Source organism: Urocampus carinirostris, chromosome 14 (assembly GCF_059441175.1).
Source record: "Urocampus carinirostris isolate Australia breed hairy pipefish chromosome 14, RoL_Ucar_1.0, whole genome shotgun sequence".
In the NCBI taxonomy this organism is placed as follows: Eukaryota; Metazoa; Chordata; class Actinopteri; order Syngnathiformes; family Syngnathidae; genus Urocampus; species Urocampus carinirostris.
Window position 1 is genome coordinate 39,393,956 of NC_142362.1, and position 21,281 is coordinate 39,415,236.

Below are 21,281 nucleotides of genomic sequence, written 5' to 3' on the forward strand. Positions count from 1 at the left end.
TGTCAGCAACACAGAGGCTGTTTTGGTGGCAGAGGAGGAGGAGGCGGTTGCCATTGTCGTTTGTTGTGCTGTCAACGAAGGTGGTGCCGACAGGTGAGCCGGGGGACCGATCATTGCTGAATAGAGTGTCGTTGGCATCAGTGAGGATGATGGTGATGTCGTGTTATGGGGCTTGGTCGATAGCCTGGTGGAGTTGGTCAAACAACGCGTCCTTCGCATCCTCATTAGCGACATCGGTGGGGGCGTAGGCGACAATCACTGTCATCTTGCTGTGATGGTGGAAGAAGCAAGCAGACAGTAGTCTGTCGCTTATGGGTGTCCAGCTGATGAGGGACCGCCGGAGGGCTTTTGGAATGGTAAGAGCCACACCGTAAAGGCCGGTCCGACACTCGGGGCCACTCCGGATGTAGCAATGGTTGCCAGCTGTTGTTTCACCATTGCCTTGCCATCGTACTTCACAGAGCCCTGCCAGCGTGATGTTACAGCAACAAAGCTCTCGGGACAGCAGGGTGGCAGCTCCGGGGCGAAGGAGTGTCTGGACATTCCAGGTGGCGACACGGGTCTTACGACGAAGGTCGATACGTACTCGTTGGTCGGGGGCAGGCTGGGGTCCGTTACAGTGTTGGTCAGTCAGTCTTCTTTCTCTGGTCAGTTTCGTCACAAAGGGGGTTTCTCCTGGGTGAGTTAGCATACCTGCCAACTACTACGGTTCTGCCGTAATGAGTACGGTTTTCTTGAACCCACTACGGTGTTTCGGTTTCATTACAAAAACTACGGTTTTCCCCTTAAAAAAAAAAAAAAAAAAAATCGTAAATAAAGAACGAAAAACATTCCACCGCGAGATCGCGAAGTACCATTTCAAACAAAGGCTATCGGCACTGCCAGTCGTCTGCGCATGCGGGAGGTTTATTTTTAGCTCAATTGGAGCACTGCCATTGTTTAATCGGCAGCGAGAAGGAACCGAGATGTAGGTCACGGTGCTTTGAATAGATCATGGAATCTACCGGAGAAAAAGTGCAGAAAATTGTGAAACCGAAACGAAAATTACAGTGCTTTCGTGAAGAATATTTCAAAGCTTTCCCTGGAGTAATTATCAGATCGAGAAAAGGTGAAAATTACGCGAACTGCACACTGTGTAGACAAGACTTTTCTGTGGGTCATGGAGGAATTAGCGACGTTAAAGACCACGTTGGAACGAAAAAACACAAATCAAATGCCAATGACAGTAATTCCAGCGGCAAAATCTCCACTTTTTTTGTCGCCCCAACCGATTCTTTGGACGTCATAAATGCCGAAGTGTTATTTACTGAAGCGATCATTGAACATGGTGTTCCAATCGCTATGGCCGACCACATGGGACCGCTTTTCAGGAGAATGTTTCCCGATTCTAAGATCGCTAAAAAATATGGTTGTGGGAGAACGAAAACTTCGAACATCGTTCAGTGCCTTGGTGAAGAATCATCACAAAGCATCGTCGATGTCATCAAATCTTCGCCTTTTAGCATGTCTACTGATGGAAGTACAGACTACGACGATGTAAAACTTTATCCAATTTGTGTACGATTCTTCGATAACCAAACAGGAAAAGTTCTGTCAGTGCTTCTTTCGTTGAGAGAATGCAACACGGCATCGACGGGCGAGAACATTTTTAAGATTATCGAAAAAGAAATGAACTCGAACAACATTCCCTGGGATAATTTAGTGTGTTTTGCTGCCGACAACGCCGCTGTTATGCTTGGATCCAAGAAAGGAGTCGCGTCCTTCATCACAGAAAAATCTCCATCGGCATACATCGCAGGTAATTGACTATGCAATTTATTCAAAATTATTATTATTTCATATCGATGTGCCTATTACGAAAACGCTGCAAGCTGATTAATTTATGGTATCAAATATATCACTTGAAAATACAATTTTCCATAGATTCTTTTACAGTACTGATTTCAATTATAATATTGAGATATTTTAATTCAAGTAAAATTTGTCATTTAATTATTTTTATGTGCCCATAGTAATCACCTTGAGATGTGTGTTTGTATAGATGTAATTAATTAGTTATGTTTTACAAAGTAGTTTCAGGAAATGTCATGTTATTTCTTATACTCCTAATTTTTAAATATCAAAACTTCAGATAATGTTTTTAATAAAATATTACTAAAATTACATGATTTAAAGCAAATTACAATCCATCAGCCATAGGTATATGAGGACTTGCATTAACCATTACCACCAACATTACATCTCTTGACATTATGACTACAGTATTAATTTTTACTACACCATGACAACCTTGTTTTTATGCATTTAGATTATGTTCCAGAATTGGGGATATTATCTATTTATCCATGAACATTTACAATTTTTGCAATTAATTTGCAGGTTGTTCCTGCCATCTCATCCACTTGGCTGTTCAGAGAGGGGCGAAGCAATTGCCAGTGAAGCTAGATGATCTGCTTGTGGACGTGTTCTACTACTTGGAGAAGAGCAGCAAACGCAAGCAGGCACTCCGACAGTTCCAAGAAGAGGAAGGTCTACCCAAGGCCAAGATCCTGAAGCATGTGTCAACGAGATGGCTGTCCCTGGAGCATTGCTTGGACCGACTCCTTCAGCAGTGGACGGCTCTCATCAAGTTCTTTGAGGCAGAGGTGGGTCATGAGAAGAAGTCCAGCATGCCATCCAGCAGAGGAAGAAAGAGGCCCTACACTCCTGATGTGAAGAAGTCGGAGGAGAAGAAAAGGAAGCTGGACACGGCCGCTCCTCAGGCAACAGATGAGAAAGCAGACTCCTCCAAGACCTTCGACTTGGCCAGGTACATGTTCAAGGAGAAGGAAGTGGCGGACAAGTCTAAGAAGGTGAAGGAGAAGAAGAAAGAAGATGACACCAAGACCAGCAGCAGCAAAGCCAGCCTTATCCTCACCAAGATGAGTGACAAGAACACTTTGTTGTATGCCCATTTCTTGATGGCAGTCTTGCCAATCTTCAACGAGACCAACACCTTCCTCCAAAAAGATGAACCCTGCGTGCATCTCTTGCACCATGTGCTCTCGACTCAGTTCAGCAAGCTCATCATGTGCTTAATGAAGCCAAAGGTCATCATCGCTGCCAGTGACATCACAAAGGTGAACTTTAAGGACCGGGCCAACCAGAAGGACGACGAGGATCTCTTCATGGGAACCAACTGCAGGGACTATGTGGCTGAACATGCAAAGGAATGTGACCTCACCACTTTCTTTTCCAGTGTCAGGGCATTCTACAGCAGCACATGCAGCTACATGATCAGCGCATTTCCCTTTGGGGATGAAGTTCTGGTGAATGCCCGGATGCTGGATATCAGCTACAGGCAGGACTGCAAGTTCAGCCAGGTGAGATTCTTTGCTGAGAGGTACCCTCACCTCCTGACCAAGGATGACAAGAGGAGTCTGGAAGAGGAGTTCCTCGTATACCAGTGCGATCCACTCACCCCTGCCATCACAGAAGCTGAGCGAGTGGACACAGCGTGGAACGAGCTCTCAAAACTCAAGGACCCAGCCACTGGCAAGGCCAAGTTTGGAGCCCTCTTCAAAGTGGCCAAGTCTGTGTTGGTGATTTATCACAGCAACGCAGACTGTGAACGCATCTTCAGTCATGTCAACAAGAACAAGACGGAGTTCCGGGCAAGTCTATCGACCAAAGTGCTTGGCAGCCTGATGACTAGGAAAATGATGATGACATCATCTGGATACAAGTGCCACAGTGTGACCCATTCGAAAGACCAGTTGAAAAAATCAAAACGATGCACAATGGAAAACAAATAATGCTTAGGCTGTAGCTTGTATAACATGGAGAACATTTGGATATCATTAATTTTGCTAAAGTGAATCAACCCATGCATGTTTATGGCTTTTCAGTCTCTTATTATCTGCTTTTCAGCGGAGAAAAATCTTTTGGCCTCGCATGTTCAATTGACTCTGGTGTGCCTTGCTTCACTTTGAGAAGTGACTGATTCAATGGAGCAGTGACACTTAGAAATGTGCCAGTGAAATTGGTTGCATGATATATATAGATTTAGCCTTTAGTTTGTTTATTGCTTAAATATGTGCTGAAGTCAGTTAAGTGAAATTGGGAATTTCTAAGATGAGAAGTGACTGCCTCAATGGACATACACTTGTATGCAGTGCAGTGACACTTGGAAATGTGCCAGTGAAATGTTTTCTTAGTTAGATAATTAGTTTAATTATTGTTTGCCAAATTTTGTTTTATCTTCAACTGCTTCCAATAGTTAAATTGCATGTAAAATTTAAGTATTAGTCAGTGTTGGGCCTGGTTGTTATTTTATTTATATAAAAACTGATCAAAATCAATTATATAATTATTCACTCACAAATATATTGGAATATCTCAAATAACAAGTTTCCAAACTAACCTGAAAACCAACCCAAGAACCAACACTGAATAATATTACTTCAATGATAAAAAATTAAATGTTTTGTTTCTTATTGTATCAAATATTGAAAAGAAAAGAAAACTATGAGGGTTTTCTATGACTTTGTTATATTAAATACATTGTTGAGCTTTAAAGAACTTTCTTTTGATTATTTCCATCAGTACAGTTTAGGTAAATTGACTGTAAACATGAGGTTGTGATTGTGAAAAAAATGTAAAATTTGTTACTTCTTAGCTGCATTTTAAGCCCTGAAAATGCTAAAAATCCTTTGACTTCAGGGGGGCTTCACCCCCCTGAACCCCCCACCGGACATCGTCCTGGACCTGACCAGGGCCTGCGGCCCCTGGACCCTAGCTACTAGGCTTTTTCACTTTCAAAAGTTGGCAGGTATGAGTTAGACCCCCGCAGGATAGTCGGTTGGTGGGGCTGCCACCTCACAGCGTACCGACACGCTGGTGTCATTGTTTGTCTAGAACCTACCCCGGAGACCGGCCCGCCATGGGTGACCCTACCAGGAGCAAGCTCCCGACGGTATCGCTCTCCAGGGTCACTGGAACACGCAAGCCCCCTCGCCGCATCAAGGCCAGACCCATGTCGACACGGAAGTGCTAGATCTGTGTTCCGAGCGATCTGCTACCCATGACCCCTGGAGTGGCTAACCTGCCTATTCAACCAGTTGTGGGAATCAGAGCAGCTGCCCACTGACTGGACCAGAGGAGTCATCATGCCCTTCTGGAAATGCAAGGGTGACAGGCTTGTCTGTGGAAACCACAGAGGTATAACCCTACTCTCCATCCCGGGCAAGGTCTTTACCAGGATCTTGCTCAGCCGTGCCCTTCCAACAATCAGAAGCAGGCTGGCTTTATGCCCAACCGCTCCACAACGGACCACATCTCGGCCGTCCGTTTGCTGATAGACAAGACCCGTGAATTCCGTAAAGATCGCCATCTGTATATTGGATGAATTGATCTGAAGGCTGCCTTTTACACCGTCTGCCACTCTTCACTGTGGAACATCCTCCAAGCTCTCGGAGCACCACCCAAGATCATAGCCCTGTTAAGCTGCTCTACAGCAACGCAGAGAGCTGTGTCCGTATCAACGGCATTGACTCTGACTGGTTTACTATCTCCAGCGGCGTTCGTCAAGGCTGCGTGGCTGCTCCCGACCTTTTTAATTGCATTATCGACCATCTGATGTTCAGGGTTAGTGAGCGCATCCCCGGAGTGTCTTTCAGCAACTACCACCTGACTGACCTGGAGTATGCTGACGACACCATCATGCTCAGCACTTCCTACACTCAGCTGAGAGACGCTCTGGGAAGCGGAGAGGCAGCGCGGCTCGGCCTACAAGTGGGTTTGACGAAAACCAAGTTCATGTATGTCGGTGATGGACCAGATCTACCTCCCATCCAAATTGGTAGCGACATCGTAGAGCCTGTCAAGAGCTTTGTGTATCTGGGGTCCATGGTGACAGACAGTGGGGACCTAAAACCAGAGATTCTCCGCAAAAGAGCCCTGGCAGCATCTGCTCTGCAGTCTTTCTGGAAAAAACTCTGGCGGCACCAGACCCTCGCACGCAAGACAAAGCTCCGCATTTACAACCCCGCCGTACTCTCTATCCTGCTTTATGGCTCAGAAACATGGCCCCTGAACGACACCCTGGCCACCAGAATTGACGGTTTTCATAGCAGGGCTCTCAGAACCATCGAGAACATCAGGTGACCCCACCGAATCTCCAATGAAGAGCTCAGAGCCCGCACGTACTAGCCCTGAGCATCTTCCTTGGTCGCACAATGCCGCACCCGCTGGTTTGGCCATGTCCTTTGTCTACCACCAGACCATCCGACACGAGTCATTCTCAAGTTTGACCCAAAGGCCACAGGCTGGAGACGACCACGAGGCAAACCCCGCACTCGGTGGCTCGACGTCATTGCGGGCGACCTCCAACAACACCGAGTTGCTGTAGAGGATGCCGAACGGCTGGCACAAGACCGCCAGCATTGGAAAAACCTGGTTTGTCTGGTTGGCTCAACGCACAAAGACGGGACCCCCCGATCTTCGCTGGAGCAATGATCAATCAATCAATTTGGATTGCAACAAAAATAAATAGTAAATAATATATGCTAACAATCAGCATATACAAAACATACATAAACATACGCAAAAACACAAGAAAACACGCCTAAAAAAATACGTAAAACCCCACGAATTTATACAGTATGTAACCATGCATAAAAACAGACGTAAACAGGCACAAATGTACACAAACACATCACGAAACATACGTAAACACAAGGGACGTAAAAATGTACAAAAATATACGTAAACGCGCACAAAAATGTACGTAACGCACCGCTTTTGACTGTCAGTAACAGTAACGGTGTTTAATGGTGAAAAAAATACCTAGTAAGATCACCCTGTTACTGAAAACAAAATACGTAACAGCCTTATTTACGGCAAATAATACAATATCAAGTTGTGTTGCCATGTTCAATTTGACTTTGTATCTGCTCATTTACATTTAGAAACAGAGACAGGACCCAATTGTGTTCGTTTACTCAGCTTGATTTAGAAGGAGGAAAGGGCTTGCACCCAAGATCTGGTGATCATTGGTCATGGGTAGCAGATCGCTTGGAACGCGGAAAAGTAGCACTTCCGTGTCGATCGAAAGCAGTGTCGAGAGCGAGACAAAACAGGTCGATGGCCGGGGCGGAGGATCAAAAACGTTAAACGGATTCGGAAAAAAGGTCGGCACCGGGAATCAGACGGGAAACAGGGCAGGATAGAGTCGGGAGTCGAAAAGAGCTGGCCTTGCATGTAGCTAAGGTTCACCGCCGATCTGACAAATGTTGACAGGAAGGCGGGGGTTTAAAAAGAGGTCAGCAGCCAATCAGGGTCCACGGCTGTTGGCGCCAACGGAGCAGACTCAGGTGCCCCGCATCAGTAATCATGACAACTACACTCAGACAGATGACGTTCACATTACAAGAGTACTTTGTTATTGCAATTTACATGGTATTTACTAGAAATGTCATGGGCAAGATGTCTCCCATAGAAGAGATGTTGGGTCCCATGATGACGGAGTGATATTACATTGTACAAGCCGCGCGCCGTGCATTTCACACCCAGGCTCTTCAGTAGTAGGCTAAATCAATGCAACCCTCATTAACTATTTGATGGCAATACAAAAAAAAAATACTGCAGCTAGAGCTGTGACACATAAGAAGCATCAATAATATTCACATGAAATTTACAATATTTCATAACTACATTTTATTCACCAAAAATCAGTTTTATTTGTGCACAAAATGCATCCTCATTTCTTTTCCTCAATTTTTTTTAAAAATTCTATTGTACAGATTCCATGCAGTCGAAATCTTTCAAGAAGTTATTTTCTTCCGTAGGTAATGCTGACAGTCAAGCCTGTCCTTTTGTATTCCCGTTTTTATTCGATTTATGGCTGAAAATAACCGTTAGACAGAAGCAGTGAAGCAGGGATTTTTTCCTTACGTTTTCGTTGTGATACTTCCGTTAACGCCCCCTTGCCAATCTCAGTTTATAAAATCGGTGACATCCAAAATCAGATTGGCAAAACTAAGAGCGTTATCAAACAATGATGTTATGTTTCAGGGCCTCTAGAAGTCTTTGTGAAGGCCCGGCTGAGAGTGACTCACGGAGACAACGTGTTTATTTTCGACTTGCCTGATGACTAAAATGTGTTTGACCGGAGGGCCGGCAAGGACTTGGATGTAGCGTGATTTGAACTGTAAGCCTGGTGTTGATTATTCATCCCAATCCCATTATGTGTAAGCTCACCACTTCAACATGTTTTACTGGTTTGTTGAACGGAGGTATGGACATTGTTGATACTTTGTCTAGACTGATCAATATCATAACTGTTCTGTATCTTAGAATCTCCCTTTATATGACCGCTGATTTTTTTAAATATGGAGGTTGTTATCTTGTATTTTACTCAATTGCTCACCCGTATTTGCTCACTTTTTCTTATGTATACTGTATGTTTTACTATTATTATTATTAATTTATTTTAACTATTATTATGTTCTTTTTTTCTTGATTTTAGAGCACTAATTGGGAGCCGTACTTGGTACAAGATCTCATCTCATCTCATTAGCCGTACTGCTTATCCTCAGTAGGGTCGCGGGGGGCTGGAGCCCATCCCAGCAATCATCGGGCAGTGGGCAGGGGACACCCTGAACTGGTTGCCAGCCAATCGCAGGGCACACAGGGACAGACAACTCATTCGCTCATTCACACCTAGGGACAATTTGGACCGGCCAATTCACCTGAAATGCATGTTTTTGGAATGTGGGAGGAAACCGGAGTGCCCGGAGGAAACCCACGCAAGCACGGGGAGAACATACAAACTCCGCACAGAAAGTCTGGAGCTGGATTTGAACCCACGACAGGTTCCCATGACATGAACTGTGCCGCACAAGCGCTAACCACTGCGCCGCCGTGCTGCCTTGGTACAAGATGTGTTACCAAAAGTTTTTGGAAATAGTGTTCAGCCTGCAGCTTGCCTCTAGGGATAAGTCAAATATAGGTTTAGTTTGGCTTTTGTTCTTATTTTTGGGCAGGGTAAGGGATAGGGTCACCACAATACTTTTGCAACACACATTCCCCTCTATTCACATGAGACCAAAAACGATCCGAACGGTTCACCTTAACATGTTTGTTGTTTTACTTTTTCTTTAGATTTCTGCATTATCTTCTTTTTATTCTTATATTTATTAATTAAACATGGTAAACAATATTGATGCAAGAATGCCTGCTGTATGATTTATTAGTTGGAATGTGAAGGGTTTAAATGGTCCTGTTAAAAGAGCCAAAATATTCAATCATCTCAAATATTAGAAATGTGACAGTGCATATCTCCAGGAAACTGACAAAGATTAAATCAGACTTGTAAGAGGGTGGGTGGGGAATATATTCGACTCTAGTCTTAGTTCTAAAACTTGTGGCGCGACCATACGAATTCACAAAATAAACAATTTCATGCAACTGCTATTACCTCAGACCCCCAAGGGTGTTTTGCTCTGGTTTCAGGGTTTCTCTATCATAATTGTGTTTTGGCAAATATTTACGCCCTAAATTGGGATGATGATAAATTTATTGGTTATGTTTTGTTATTAATCCCAGATATAAATTCACAAGAAACGATTTTTGGTTGGGACTTGAATTGCATCATGAATTAGACACTTGATCATTCAAATTCTAAAGCTAATATCGCTTTTTATGGACCAGATGGGAAGTGTTGACCCCTGGCGGTTTTTGTTTCCACAGAAAAAATCATTTTGTTTATTTTCTAATGTGCTCATATAGCAGAATATACTATTTTTTATAGAACAGAATCATCTTTCTTTTGTCAAATAAGTTGAATACTCAGCAATTGCAGATTCAGGTCATTACTTCTGGACCTTGTATTCCCTATTTGCCAATTAGACCCCACCCCCCTGCTGGAAACTTGATAGAACTCTCCTAGTGGGTGAGATCTCTTATGAATTGATATTACAAAAAATGATGATTTCTGTCTTTCAACGCACACATTAGTTCATTACACCAAGGAACACACATACTGGTCAAGACACCAAACAAACACTTTTTTGTTTCTTTTTAGGACTTCAATTTGGAACCCAGTTCCTTTCTCTTTTCCCTGCCTATTGGAACCCAGTTGCGTGGAACTCAGTTCCACTGTAGACTTTTTCGCGGAGGCTAATCCTTTTGCGGGCCTTGCACCCTCTTTTACTTTAGGGTACTATATAACCCCAGGGACTCATACTCACCACTCCATAGAGTATTCAATTTTAGGAGGACTTGAACCTCCATGCACTCAAACCCACTAGAATTTGGCCATCGTCACCTTCCCGGGCCTCAAACCCAGCTTGTGTCCCAGACACTCTGATACCTCGTCAGGTGACCAGTGGGGCTCGCCATGCCCAACGAGAGTTTGCTTTAATCCAAACTAATTCCCTTTCTTTCTTCCCAATTCCTGTTATATTATTCTTTTCCTCTTTTTACAGATTTGTTTGCACTACAGCCAGGTCAGGACACAATTTTTAGAATCTTCAATAAGCAGAGTTCGACAAAGCAGGTTCTGCTTACCTTATTTTGTTGTGCCGGCTTGTGTACTGATCCTGCTTCTTGTGAAGAAATCCTCCGGTCCAATTTTTTTTTATGGTAAAATGGTAAATGGTCTGCATTTATTTAGCGCTTTTGAAGTCAATGAAGACCTCGCAAAGCGCTTTACAATGTGCTTCACATTCAGACACACACTCACACACGCCAAGTCAAGTCATTTTTATTTGTATAGCCCTTAATCACAGAGTCTCAAAGGGGTTCACAGGTTATTACACAGACTATTTTTTCAGACTATTATTACACCATCCCCTGATCTGGAACCAACATGAGGGCAAGGGAAAAACTCAAAAACCTCAACATGAGGAAAATGAGGAAAACTTGAGAAGTGACCGCACATGTGGCATCCCCCTTTCAGGATTACCAGGCAGCAAAGGATGTTGCAATCACAAATAATACAGAGATATTGTCCAAGAAAAATATAGGTTATTCATATGCTATAGAATAGAAGTGTGTTTAAAGCTTAGAATTAAACATTTCCACAGAACTTTGAAATCACATCTTAGGCTAACAGGGAGACAATGCAGGTTAGCCAAAATCGGCGTGATGTGATCTGACTATTTTGTCCTAGTTAAAAGTCTCGCTGCAGAATTTTGTACCAGCTGAAGACTCTTGATTCTGGACTTCGGGAGACCGGAGAGTAGTGCATTACAGTAATCGAGACGGGAGGTAACAAACACGTGAATTATAATCCCCGCATCTGACTGAGACACTATAGGACAAATTTTAGCAATCTTGCGAAAAAAGCGGTTCTAGTAATATTCTTCACATGCGTTTGAAAGGACAGATCGTGGTCAAATATGACACCTACATTTTTAACTGAGTCACTCTGTGTGATGTGGCATTTGTCAATGTTCACAGCAGTTTTTGAGAATAAGTCACGGCATTTATATGGACCAATAACTAACATTTCGGTCATTTCAGAGTTAAGACGCGGGAAATTGAGTGACATCCACTCTTATCTCGGTGAGGCAGGCCTCCAAATTTCCACAGTTTAGTGTGGCAGATTCCTCCAATGGAAGATATAGTTGAATGTCATCTGCGTAGCAGTGGAAATTGATATTATCCCCCTGAATAATATCACATAATGGAAGAATGTAAATGCTGAAAAGAAGAGGGCCAAGCACTGAACCCTGCGGAACACCACAGGTAACACTAACACGCTCAGATCTCATTTCGCCATATTTAACGCAGTGCGTCCTATGCCAGTAGGAGATCATTGGTTACCTTAATCAGAGCCGTCTCAGTAAGGTGGTTAGCCCTGAATCCTGATTGCATTGATTTAAAAAGATTGTTCTCGGTTATGAAATCATTCAGCTGCTGTGCCACTACTTTTTCAAGTACTTTAGAAAGAAGGTTTGACACAGGTCTATAATTACATAAGCTTTCTGGATCAAGGTTGGGTCGTTTCAGTGTACCGTATTTTCCGCACTATATGGCGCACCGGGTTATAGGGCGCACCCCCAAAAAATAGTTTTTGGTCCTATATCTGCCATAGATAAGGTGCACCGGGTTATGAGGCGCTACAATGGGAACGTCGACAAAACAGTCAGATGATTTAGTCAAACTGATTACCCCCTTAACATTCCAAAAGCTGGCAAAGAAGCAAATACATGTCGTAGACACGTGCGGATGCAGTGTCCGTACGATGTCACTCAAATGCATCATTTCAAATATCATTCGGAAGGTTAAAGTCTTGGGATTCAAGAAATGCCAACCATTTCTTAGTTTCTATTTTCTATTTTGGTCGCAACTTTACAGTTTATATGACAATAAACACTTGGAATTAAGTTTAATTCACTCAACTCATCACAGCAACATCAAGATCGTTCTAAAACAAGATACCGGGAAAATATAAAGCCGCATAGCTCACCCAAGTTCTCACGTTCAATAATGATACGCAACAATGGTTTTCTTACACCCGTGAGTGTAGTAAATCCAGGAGAGTAAAATACTTATAAATACAGACTAATGAAACATGTTTCTTTATGGCGTAGTTTAGCAAGCTTGCTATTCAGTCATCTTTTTCAGCCAATTGCAGGGTTTGTTTTGGGCCTCTAGCCTATCCGAGGCTCCGAATAATTTCAGCCAATAGCGATCGATTTAACTGATGATTGACACATTGGTTAGCCAATAAAACGGCGGTATATATATCCCATCATACACTACGGACTACTCCACGTTCGGGGGAAATTCGAGTCGGCGGCTGTTGCTTAAGTTGTGAGACCTTGCGATTTAATATTGAGCCATATATAAGGTGCACTGTATTATAAGGCGCATGGACAGCTTTTTTAAAAAATTGAGACTTTTAGGTGCGCCTTATAGTGCGGAAAATACGGTAGTTTAATAACAGCGGACTTAAAAGCCGCTGGAACTACACCTGAGGAGAGTGATATGTTTGTTTATAATATTTAGAACTGAAGGTCCAACGACCCCAAAAAGACCTTTAATAAGTGAACCTTGAAGCTTGTCGGGCAGGCAAGTTGTCGGTTTGCCCCTATTCACCATATATAGATTATCATGTATAGATTATCGGGTGACAGATCACTAAATCGGGACAAATTCCCTGGACAGCCACCATGTCGTGCATCTATAGATTTCAGCCCTTCAGTATGTGTTGTATTAATACTGTCTTTAGCATTTTCTTCCTGTATGCATTGAATCTTCTTATTAAAGAAGACCATTAATTCATGGGCTGAATGGGTGGAACTATCTGGGATAATGTAAACATGTTACTGTTCCTTGTAAGCGATACTACAGTGTCGAAATTGATTTTGGGATTGTTCTTTTGTGACGCAATCACCTTCGAAGGGTAGGCTGATTTTTCAGATGTAAGGGCCGCTTCATACTTTAACAAGTCGTCACACCAGGTTTGATGGAAAACCTCAAGCTTGGTAGCGCGCCATTTTCTTTCAGATTTCCTGCATTCTTGTTTAAGGGATCTAGTTTCATCAGTAAACCAAGGCGTTTTTTAGGTCGTGATTTAAGTCATATGGGCGTTACTGAATCCAGGACACTAGCCACGGTAGCATTAAACTCATTCATGAGTGAGTCGATAGAGCCTTTGTATGAAGGAAAGGACGCAACTGCTCCTGAAAAAAGATTGGAGAGCTCATAAACTGTGCCAGTGCTTATATTGCGTCCGCTAAATCCTTCAGCTTTTTTAGTACTATATATAGCTAGCACCTCAAATGTAACTAAATAATGATCCGAGATAACGGTAGTACACGGTAACATCATCATTTTTGAGGTTGAAACTCCTCGAGTCAGAACCAAATCTAGCGTGTTTCCATCTCTATGAATTGGCAAATAACCAGTTGATTAAAACCATATGCATCAATTAGAGACCGAAACGCAACGGTAAGTGAACTGAGTGGGGAGTTCATATGGATGTAATGTCCCCCATGATTATAATTTTGTCTGCATATGATACTAGTTCAGACAAAAGTTCAGCGAATTTGTCCAAGAAAGCTGTGTATGGCCCTGGTGCGCGATAAATAGTTACTACATAAATTGACAATCGAGAGGACCGCATAACAAGAGCCTCGAACGCATTGTAATTATTAGAGGTACGAGGAGAAAATGTAAACGTTTTTTCAGAAAATAGCGCTACACCGCCACCCTTCTTCAAAGGGCGTGCTACATGGCTGCTCACGTAGTATTGAGAAGCCTCATTTAACAGTAAAAACTCACCCTGTCTCAACCAAGTTTCACATAGACCAATCAAGTTAAGTTTGGAATCACGAATAATATTATCAACAAGTAAAGCTTTAGGAGCAAGCGATCTAATATTTAAAAGACCAAGTTTTAGCTTTGCTGAATCATTTACTTAGCTGAAGTCTTTGGAGAGATCGTCACAAGCTGTCGCCGTTCGGGTGCGTTGAGTTTCAGGCGTCGGTTGTCCCGCAAGATCAATGAAGAAATAATGGTTGAATTAGACACATCTTCGTGTCCTTCTTGCTCCTTCAACTTCGCACGCTTCACACACTTTCCCGCACGACAACCCCGCTTCTGCTTTCTTTCTTTACGGCACCTTTGTCGCTTCGTAGGTGGAGTGGCTGACCACGGAGATCCCGGATCCCTTTGTAGCTCGTACGGGATATCATAGGCGATATAAAAAGTGCCCGAAAAGTCGAAATTTAGACGCCCACCCAATTGAATAACTATAAGTTTTATTGGCCACGCATGTGTCCAAAAAAGAAAGCAAAAAATACAAGAGAACAGTAATAGATAGAAGATTAGCAGGAGAACAACGATCCGCAGCATCCATCATGTGCGCCGCCATCTTGCTACACACCAATAGGGAGTCAGCCATGCAAGGCGCCTACCTGCTTATTGGGGGGCATTAGGGATTCAGTGTCTTGTTTGATGACAAGCAAAAAATATATAATGTTAGCTAGATAGCATGCAAAATAATTTTAAGAGCAGGCAAGATAGCTTGCTAAAATTACTATAAAGGTAGCAAGCTTATGTTGACGTAGACATTCTGTGTCTTGCCGCATTTTCAACTTCTGGAATTCGGACCGAGTATTTGGATGAAGAAAAATGACTTTTATTACAAAGTTACAAAATAAAACAAAACAGAGTCACTCTGGGCAGGTCTGATCAGGCGACGGTTTGCCTAGTAAAAAGGCAATCTCAGAATAGCCTGATGTTAAAGATTGTATGATTAGAGTATGGTTGACTAATCCTAAAACAATTGCTGGGAAAGTACTGAAATATCAAATGAATACAGAAAATATATACTTCATTCAAATATGTGTATTGGGATCAAGTGCATCTATAGCGACTAAAATGATGTGATTATCAAAGTAATGTTGTGCTGATCAAATAATAAAACTAATAAGGCTGAAAAGTTCATGCAACCGTGACGAGATATTCAGTGACACATTTAAATCTTTTAACAATTAATTGCTTGCTACAAAGGTAGCCAAATAGCTAGCAAAGATAAACTTCCATTTTGCTTTATGAAACCCATGAATTGGATTTTTTTTATTTTGTATATAATAATACATCAATTGAAAATGAATAATTTGATACATGAAAATACCCCCATTCTATCCTCTTAAATGATTGCTTAAAAATAATTATGAATACTTGAAAATTCTTTTTCCTCCATGAAGCCCACTAACTGAAATTTATTGATTTGAATTTCTAAAATAACCAGTTATGTTATTAGTATGTTGTGTCATTAACAGGTTAGTGATTAAAAAAACAGGGTTAAATAGACTCAGTCGAACAATAAAACAAATTGTTTTACTACAATACCAAAGTCACCCAACATTGGTGAGCTACAACCTTAAGCAACAGTTCTGTCACATAGATTTACTCCAACTTCCTCCCATTTCCTCTTCATTTGTCTTGTTTGTGCATTTTCTGTTTTCAAGACATATGGCCCTTAGTTGTTTGTCTTGACGGCTACATGTCCTCCTTGGCCTACCATTACATTTGACTTCCACAGCCTTGTCCATGCTTTTTGTATTTGGTCCAAATCTTCGATACAGCTGACTGAGAACAGCGCACATATTTGGTAACCATACGAGTCGAGTTACCTTCTTCAAGAAGTTTGACAATCCTGTCTTTGTTCTCAAGAGATATACTTATTGAAGCCATGATTTTTGGCAATCCACTTAGTCCAAGTGCCCTCTCGGGTGTGATAACTGCTGACTAACGAGCAGACTCTATCTAAGGCAGGTGCCCAATTATGGGAATGTAATTGACTGGGTGTGTCCGTATTTTCTACTTAAAACAAACTGAATTTATATTTTTTTCTCAGAATTGAGTGTTTTCATATTTATTTCCCTACACTTGCTGTATAAAAGTCAACATGTCAACTATACCTTCCATTGCAAACTATTTTAAATATGAAGTCAGAAAGTGCAGAGAATGTAAACATCCATCCATCCATTATATGCACCGCTTACCGCTTACCACTGCGCCGCTGTGCTGCCAGAATGTAAACAATACTATCTAAATACCTTTAATTGTATTAAAAATTAAATACTTCTACTACAACAACTGTTACCGAGATAAAGTCAAAAGAGTCCAACCAAAACAATTTAACAAACAGACTTTTTTGGCTCTGTTTCCATAGTAACTACATAATTACCGTTTTTTGTTGTTGTTCAGGAACAGTAACATGTTTACATGTTTGGTTGCAGATCGTTGTTCTCTGTTGGGTGAACTTTTTTCATGTGTTTATGTAAATCTGCGGACAACTTTAGCACAAAAAGATGACACCTGGCATTTTCTTTCTCTGTTGTTGAAAAAAACAATTTTTACACCACACTGCACTTTCCGTTTGACTCTGCCATGTTTAGCTCCTGAGAATGGTGCACGCTTAGATTTGGCCCTCTCTTCTGACTGGCAGGCTAGTCAAGTCATTTTTATTTGTATAGCCCTTAATCACAAATAGATAACGTGTTCATGTTTCATGTTGACGATGTCTGTGTATTGCAAAATTAATTTTAGCCTGGTCATCTTGGAAGATTACCTCATGTGTGGTCCTTTCTCAAGGTTTTTTCCTCTTCCTTACGCTGAGGTTTTGAGTTTTTCCTTGCCATCGTGTAGGTTTTTACAGCAGACGATGGTGTAAGATAGTCAGCAGTCTGTACTAGTCATTAGTCTGTACCGCCCTTTGAGATTTACTGTGATTGAGGGCTATATAAATAAAGATTGCTTGACCTGACTCAAATAACCAAAATGTATGTTGTAGCGGTAGTATAGCAACTTTATCTAGTGATTAAATTGAAAATAAATTAAAAATAAACTTTCCTTTGATCGGCACTGGATTTCTTCCCCATAAGTAGATGTACAGTGGTAACTCTACTTATGAATGGAATCTGTTCCACTTTTGTGGGTAGAGACGCCTTTTGATCGTAAATGTGCTAATTCATTCCAAGCCCCACAAAACAATAACATTGTTTTTAATATATCATAAAAGAGCATCAGAACATGAAACAGATACATATTAAGATTACCGTATTTTCCGCACTATAAGGCGCACCGGGTTATAGGGCACACCCCAAAAAGAAAAAAGGTTTCGATCCTATATTTGACATACATAAGGCGCACCGGATTATAAGGCGCTACAATGGGAACGTCGACAAAACAGTCAGATAGTTCAGTCAAGCGTATTACCCTCTTAACATTCCGAAAGCTTGCAAAGAAGCAAATACGTGTCGTAGAACGTGCGAATGCAGTGTCCGTACGATGTCACTCAAATGCATCATTACAAATATCATTCGGAAGGTTAAAGTCTTGGGATTCAAGAAATGCCAACCATTCCTTAGTTTCTATTTTCTTTTTCGCTCGCAAATTTACTGTGCATATGACAATAAACACTTAGAATTGAGTTTAAATTAAATAAAGACCCATCACAGAAACATCAAAATCACTCTGAAACAAGATACTGGGAAGATATATAGCCGTAGTAGCTCACCGAAGTCGTTGTGTTCAACAGTAATGTGCAACCATGGTCCTCTTATATCCGTGAGTGTAGTAAATCCAGGAGAGTGCAATATTTACAAATATAGTACATAAAAATGAAATACTGTTTTCTCTATGCCGACAACCCAACATGCTATTCACATTCATCTTTTTCGGCCAATTGCAGGCTTTGTTTTGCCCCTTTGGCCTATGCCAGCCTGTAAATGATAAAGAGGATCCGCCCTCTTTACCTCCGAATAACTTTAGCCAATAGTGATCGATTAAACTGATGATTGATACATCTTTTTCGGCCAATTGCAGGCTTTGTTTTGCCCCTTAGTCTATGCGAGCCTGTAAATTATAAAAAGATCCGCCCCCTTTACCTCCAAATAACTTTAGCCAATAGTGATCGATTCAAATGATGATTGACACATTGGTTAGCCAATGAAACGCCGATATACAAATCCCAGCATACACCGCGGACTACTTGGCGTTCGGGGGAAAATCTAGTCGGCGGCTGCTTGGATTAGTTGCAACATTTTGCGACTTAATATTGATCCATAAATAAGACGAACTGTATTATAAGGCGCATGGTCAGCTTTTGAAAAAAAATGAAGGCTGCACCTTATAGTGCGGAAAATACGGTGTATTACAGGTATAGCACAATAAACATTAAAGGAGAGGCACAATGTTAAAAGATCAAAATAAGTAACAGAAGAAGTATTAAAATGATATTAATTCACCTTTTAACTGGCCTTTGTTTTTACTGGTCATTAACAGTGTTTTTGCCTCACGTTACTTGAAAAACCGATCCAATGACGTCTGCTTTTGCCGGCTTTTGACAATCTGTCACAAATGCGCGTGTCACAATCACCCGAATCGGGAACACCTTTGTTTAGCATTCGGCGCCAACAGCCAGGACAGCTGATTGGCGTACCCTGTCCATTTAAATCTTCAGCTTCCGGAAACAAGCTGTCTGATTATACTTTGCTACCTGTTGCCATCTGCTCAGAAAGCCCGTACCTCCGACTCTTTGCCTGCTTTCTGTATTCTTCTGCTTGATCTCCGTTGCCGACCCGTTTCCGAATTTGCCTACGACCTTCCCTGCCCGTCTGGCTCCTGATCACTCTTCCAAACACGACGACGTCCTTCTTCTCCATCCCCGACCAACAACACAATTACGCCTGTCCACGACCATTCCCGCCAAGCCTTCACCCGCCTGTCAAGCCTCGACAATCCGTCAAACAACGGATAGAAGAATCACGCCTTGTCATCCCTTCCTTCCAATAAAAACCAAGAAACGAGTGCATGTGATCTCAGTTTTCCTTCCGTCTCTCACCTGACAGCGCGAGGCAGACATAAAAAAAAAATAATGCATGGATTTGATTTTTATGAATATTGTTCATCATACAGGGCAGCACGGCGGCGCAGTGGTTAGCGCTTGTGCGGCACAGTTCATGTCATGGGAACCTCCTGTGTGGGTTACAATCCAGCTCCAGACTTCCTGTGCGGAGTTTGTATGTTCTCCCCGTGCTTGCGTGGGTTTCCTCCGGGCACTCCGGTTTCCTCCCACATTCCAAAAACATGCATTTCAGGTGAATTGGCCGGTCCAAATTGTCCCTAGGTGTGAATGCGCGAATGAGTTGTCTGTCCCCGTGTGCCCTGCGATTGGCTGGCAACCAGTTCAGCGTGTTCCCTGCCCACTGCCCGGAGATGGCTGGGATAGGCTCCAGCCCCCCCGCGACCCTAATTAGGATAAGCGGTACCGCTAATGAGATGAGATGTTCATCATACACTCATTTTAAATCCCATTCTGTGGCTGTTTAAAAACATATTTTGTTAATGTCAATTGTAGTGAACTAGTCAGTCTCTCATGGAGATTTATAAATGTATGTAATTATGTAACTATGTATTTATGTATGTATGTGTAACGGGTGTAATAATAACTATTGAAATTCCTGTTTTACTAAATATTAATTCCCCTTGTAGAAATCAAAGAGATCAGACCCAGCAGAAAAAGCTAATGTTGTGACTCATCCATTTGCAGGTAAATTGTACCCATTTTTATACTCATTATTGTTTTTATTCCTATTTTCTCATATACATTAAAAAAGGATGATGTTGGTTAAAATTCAGACTAAAGAAAAACATGTTGAATTCATTGTAAATGTTAAAAATCCACTATACGATCTCTTGTTAAAAGTATCTTGTTAAAATGTAAAGATGTAAAAATGTATTGTGATATTCTAAAATTTATTTTCTGTAAAGTGAAAAGAAAGCTCTTTGATATGCTTTGTTGTTAGTCTTACCAGAGAGAACTAAAAAGAGATCAAAGAGATCAGACCCAGCAGAAAAAGCTAATGCTGTGACTCATCCATTTGCAGAAACTGAAATAATAATAACCTCATCATCATCTTTCTTTCTTTCTTTCTTTCTTTCTTTCTTTCTTTCTTTCTTTCTTTCTTTCTTTCTTTCTTTCTTTCTTTCTTTCTGCTTCAGTTGTTCTCAGAAACTGACACCACGCTGAAAACCATTTTGATTGCCTGGTAAACCTATTTCAATGTGACAAAAGATATGCTTAGCTGCATAAATCAAGGCTTTATTTCACCTTAAGAAACAATCCTCGGAGCAGGCTTTGTCGTTCGGATAAGAACGCGAACTGTCAACTCAGCACCTTGCTTAAGTGGTAGAAAACAACCCAAATCAATAAATCATTAATCACCAGTTTAATGTGGCCAAGCCAACGTGGACAAGCATTAAAATAGAGGGATTACTGCAAGGAGAAACTCTCTTGATGGCATGCATGTGGGGGCCTGGAGCGTCAATTTATAATCCAGATAAATGATGAGTGAGAAATGTGTTAAAACACAACTGAAGGCTGTGCATGTTCATATATATTTATGGCATTTATGTAATGGTATTTTTCCATGAGTCATTACTAACATGTGTTGAAATATACTTGCGACTGCATTCCTGTGTTTGCTAATGCAGCTAACTGTTAAATAGATATTCATCTGCCTCTCACACTAAACATAAATACAATTCACATCATGGTTGCAAATGGGCCTGTGTTCATTGTGAAATATCTTGATCCGACTATATGAAATGCTCAGTTAATTAAAAAAGATGTATGGGCTCTTATAAGCAGAGGTCTCAAAATCTCAGCCCGGGGGCCATCTGCACCCGGCGGGATGATAGTTTGAGGCCCCTGCTGTAATGTGAAAGATTGAAGATGTCATTATGTATTATTTAACACCTCTTAGTACTAGAAG

General features: G+C 41.6%; 1 protein-coding gene across 1 annotated transcript; it reads left to right on the forward strand.

Moving 5' to 3' along the window:
- Positions 1–793: 793 nt before the first annotated feature.
- On the forward strand, positions 794–4,560 carry LOC148353406 (uncharacterized). The gene is made up of 2 exons (XM_088353153.1): positions 794–1,798; positions 2,380–4,560. Exons 1-2 carry the CDS (start codon positions 994–996, stop codon positions 3,792–3,794), a joined length of 2,220 nt encoding a protein of 739 aa, XP_088209279.1. The 5' UTR covers positions 794–993; the 3' UTR covers positions 3,795–4,560.
- The last annotated feature ends 16,721 nt before the right edge of the window (positions 4,561–21,281 follow it).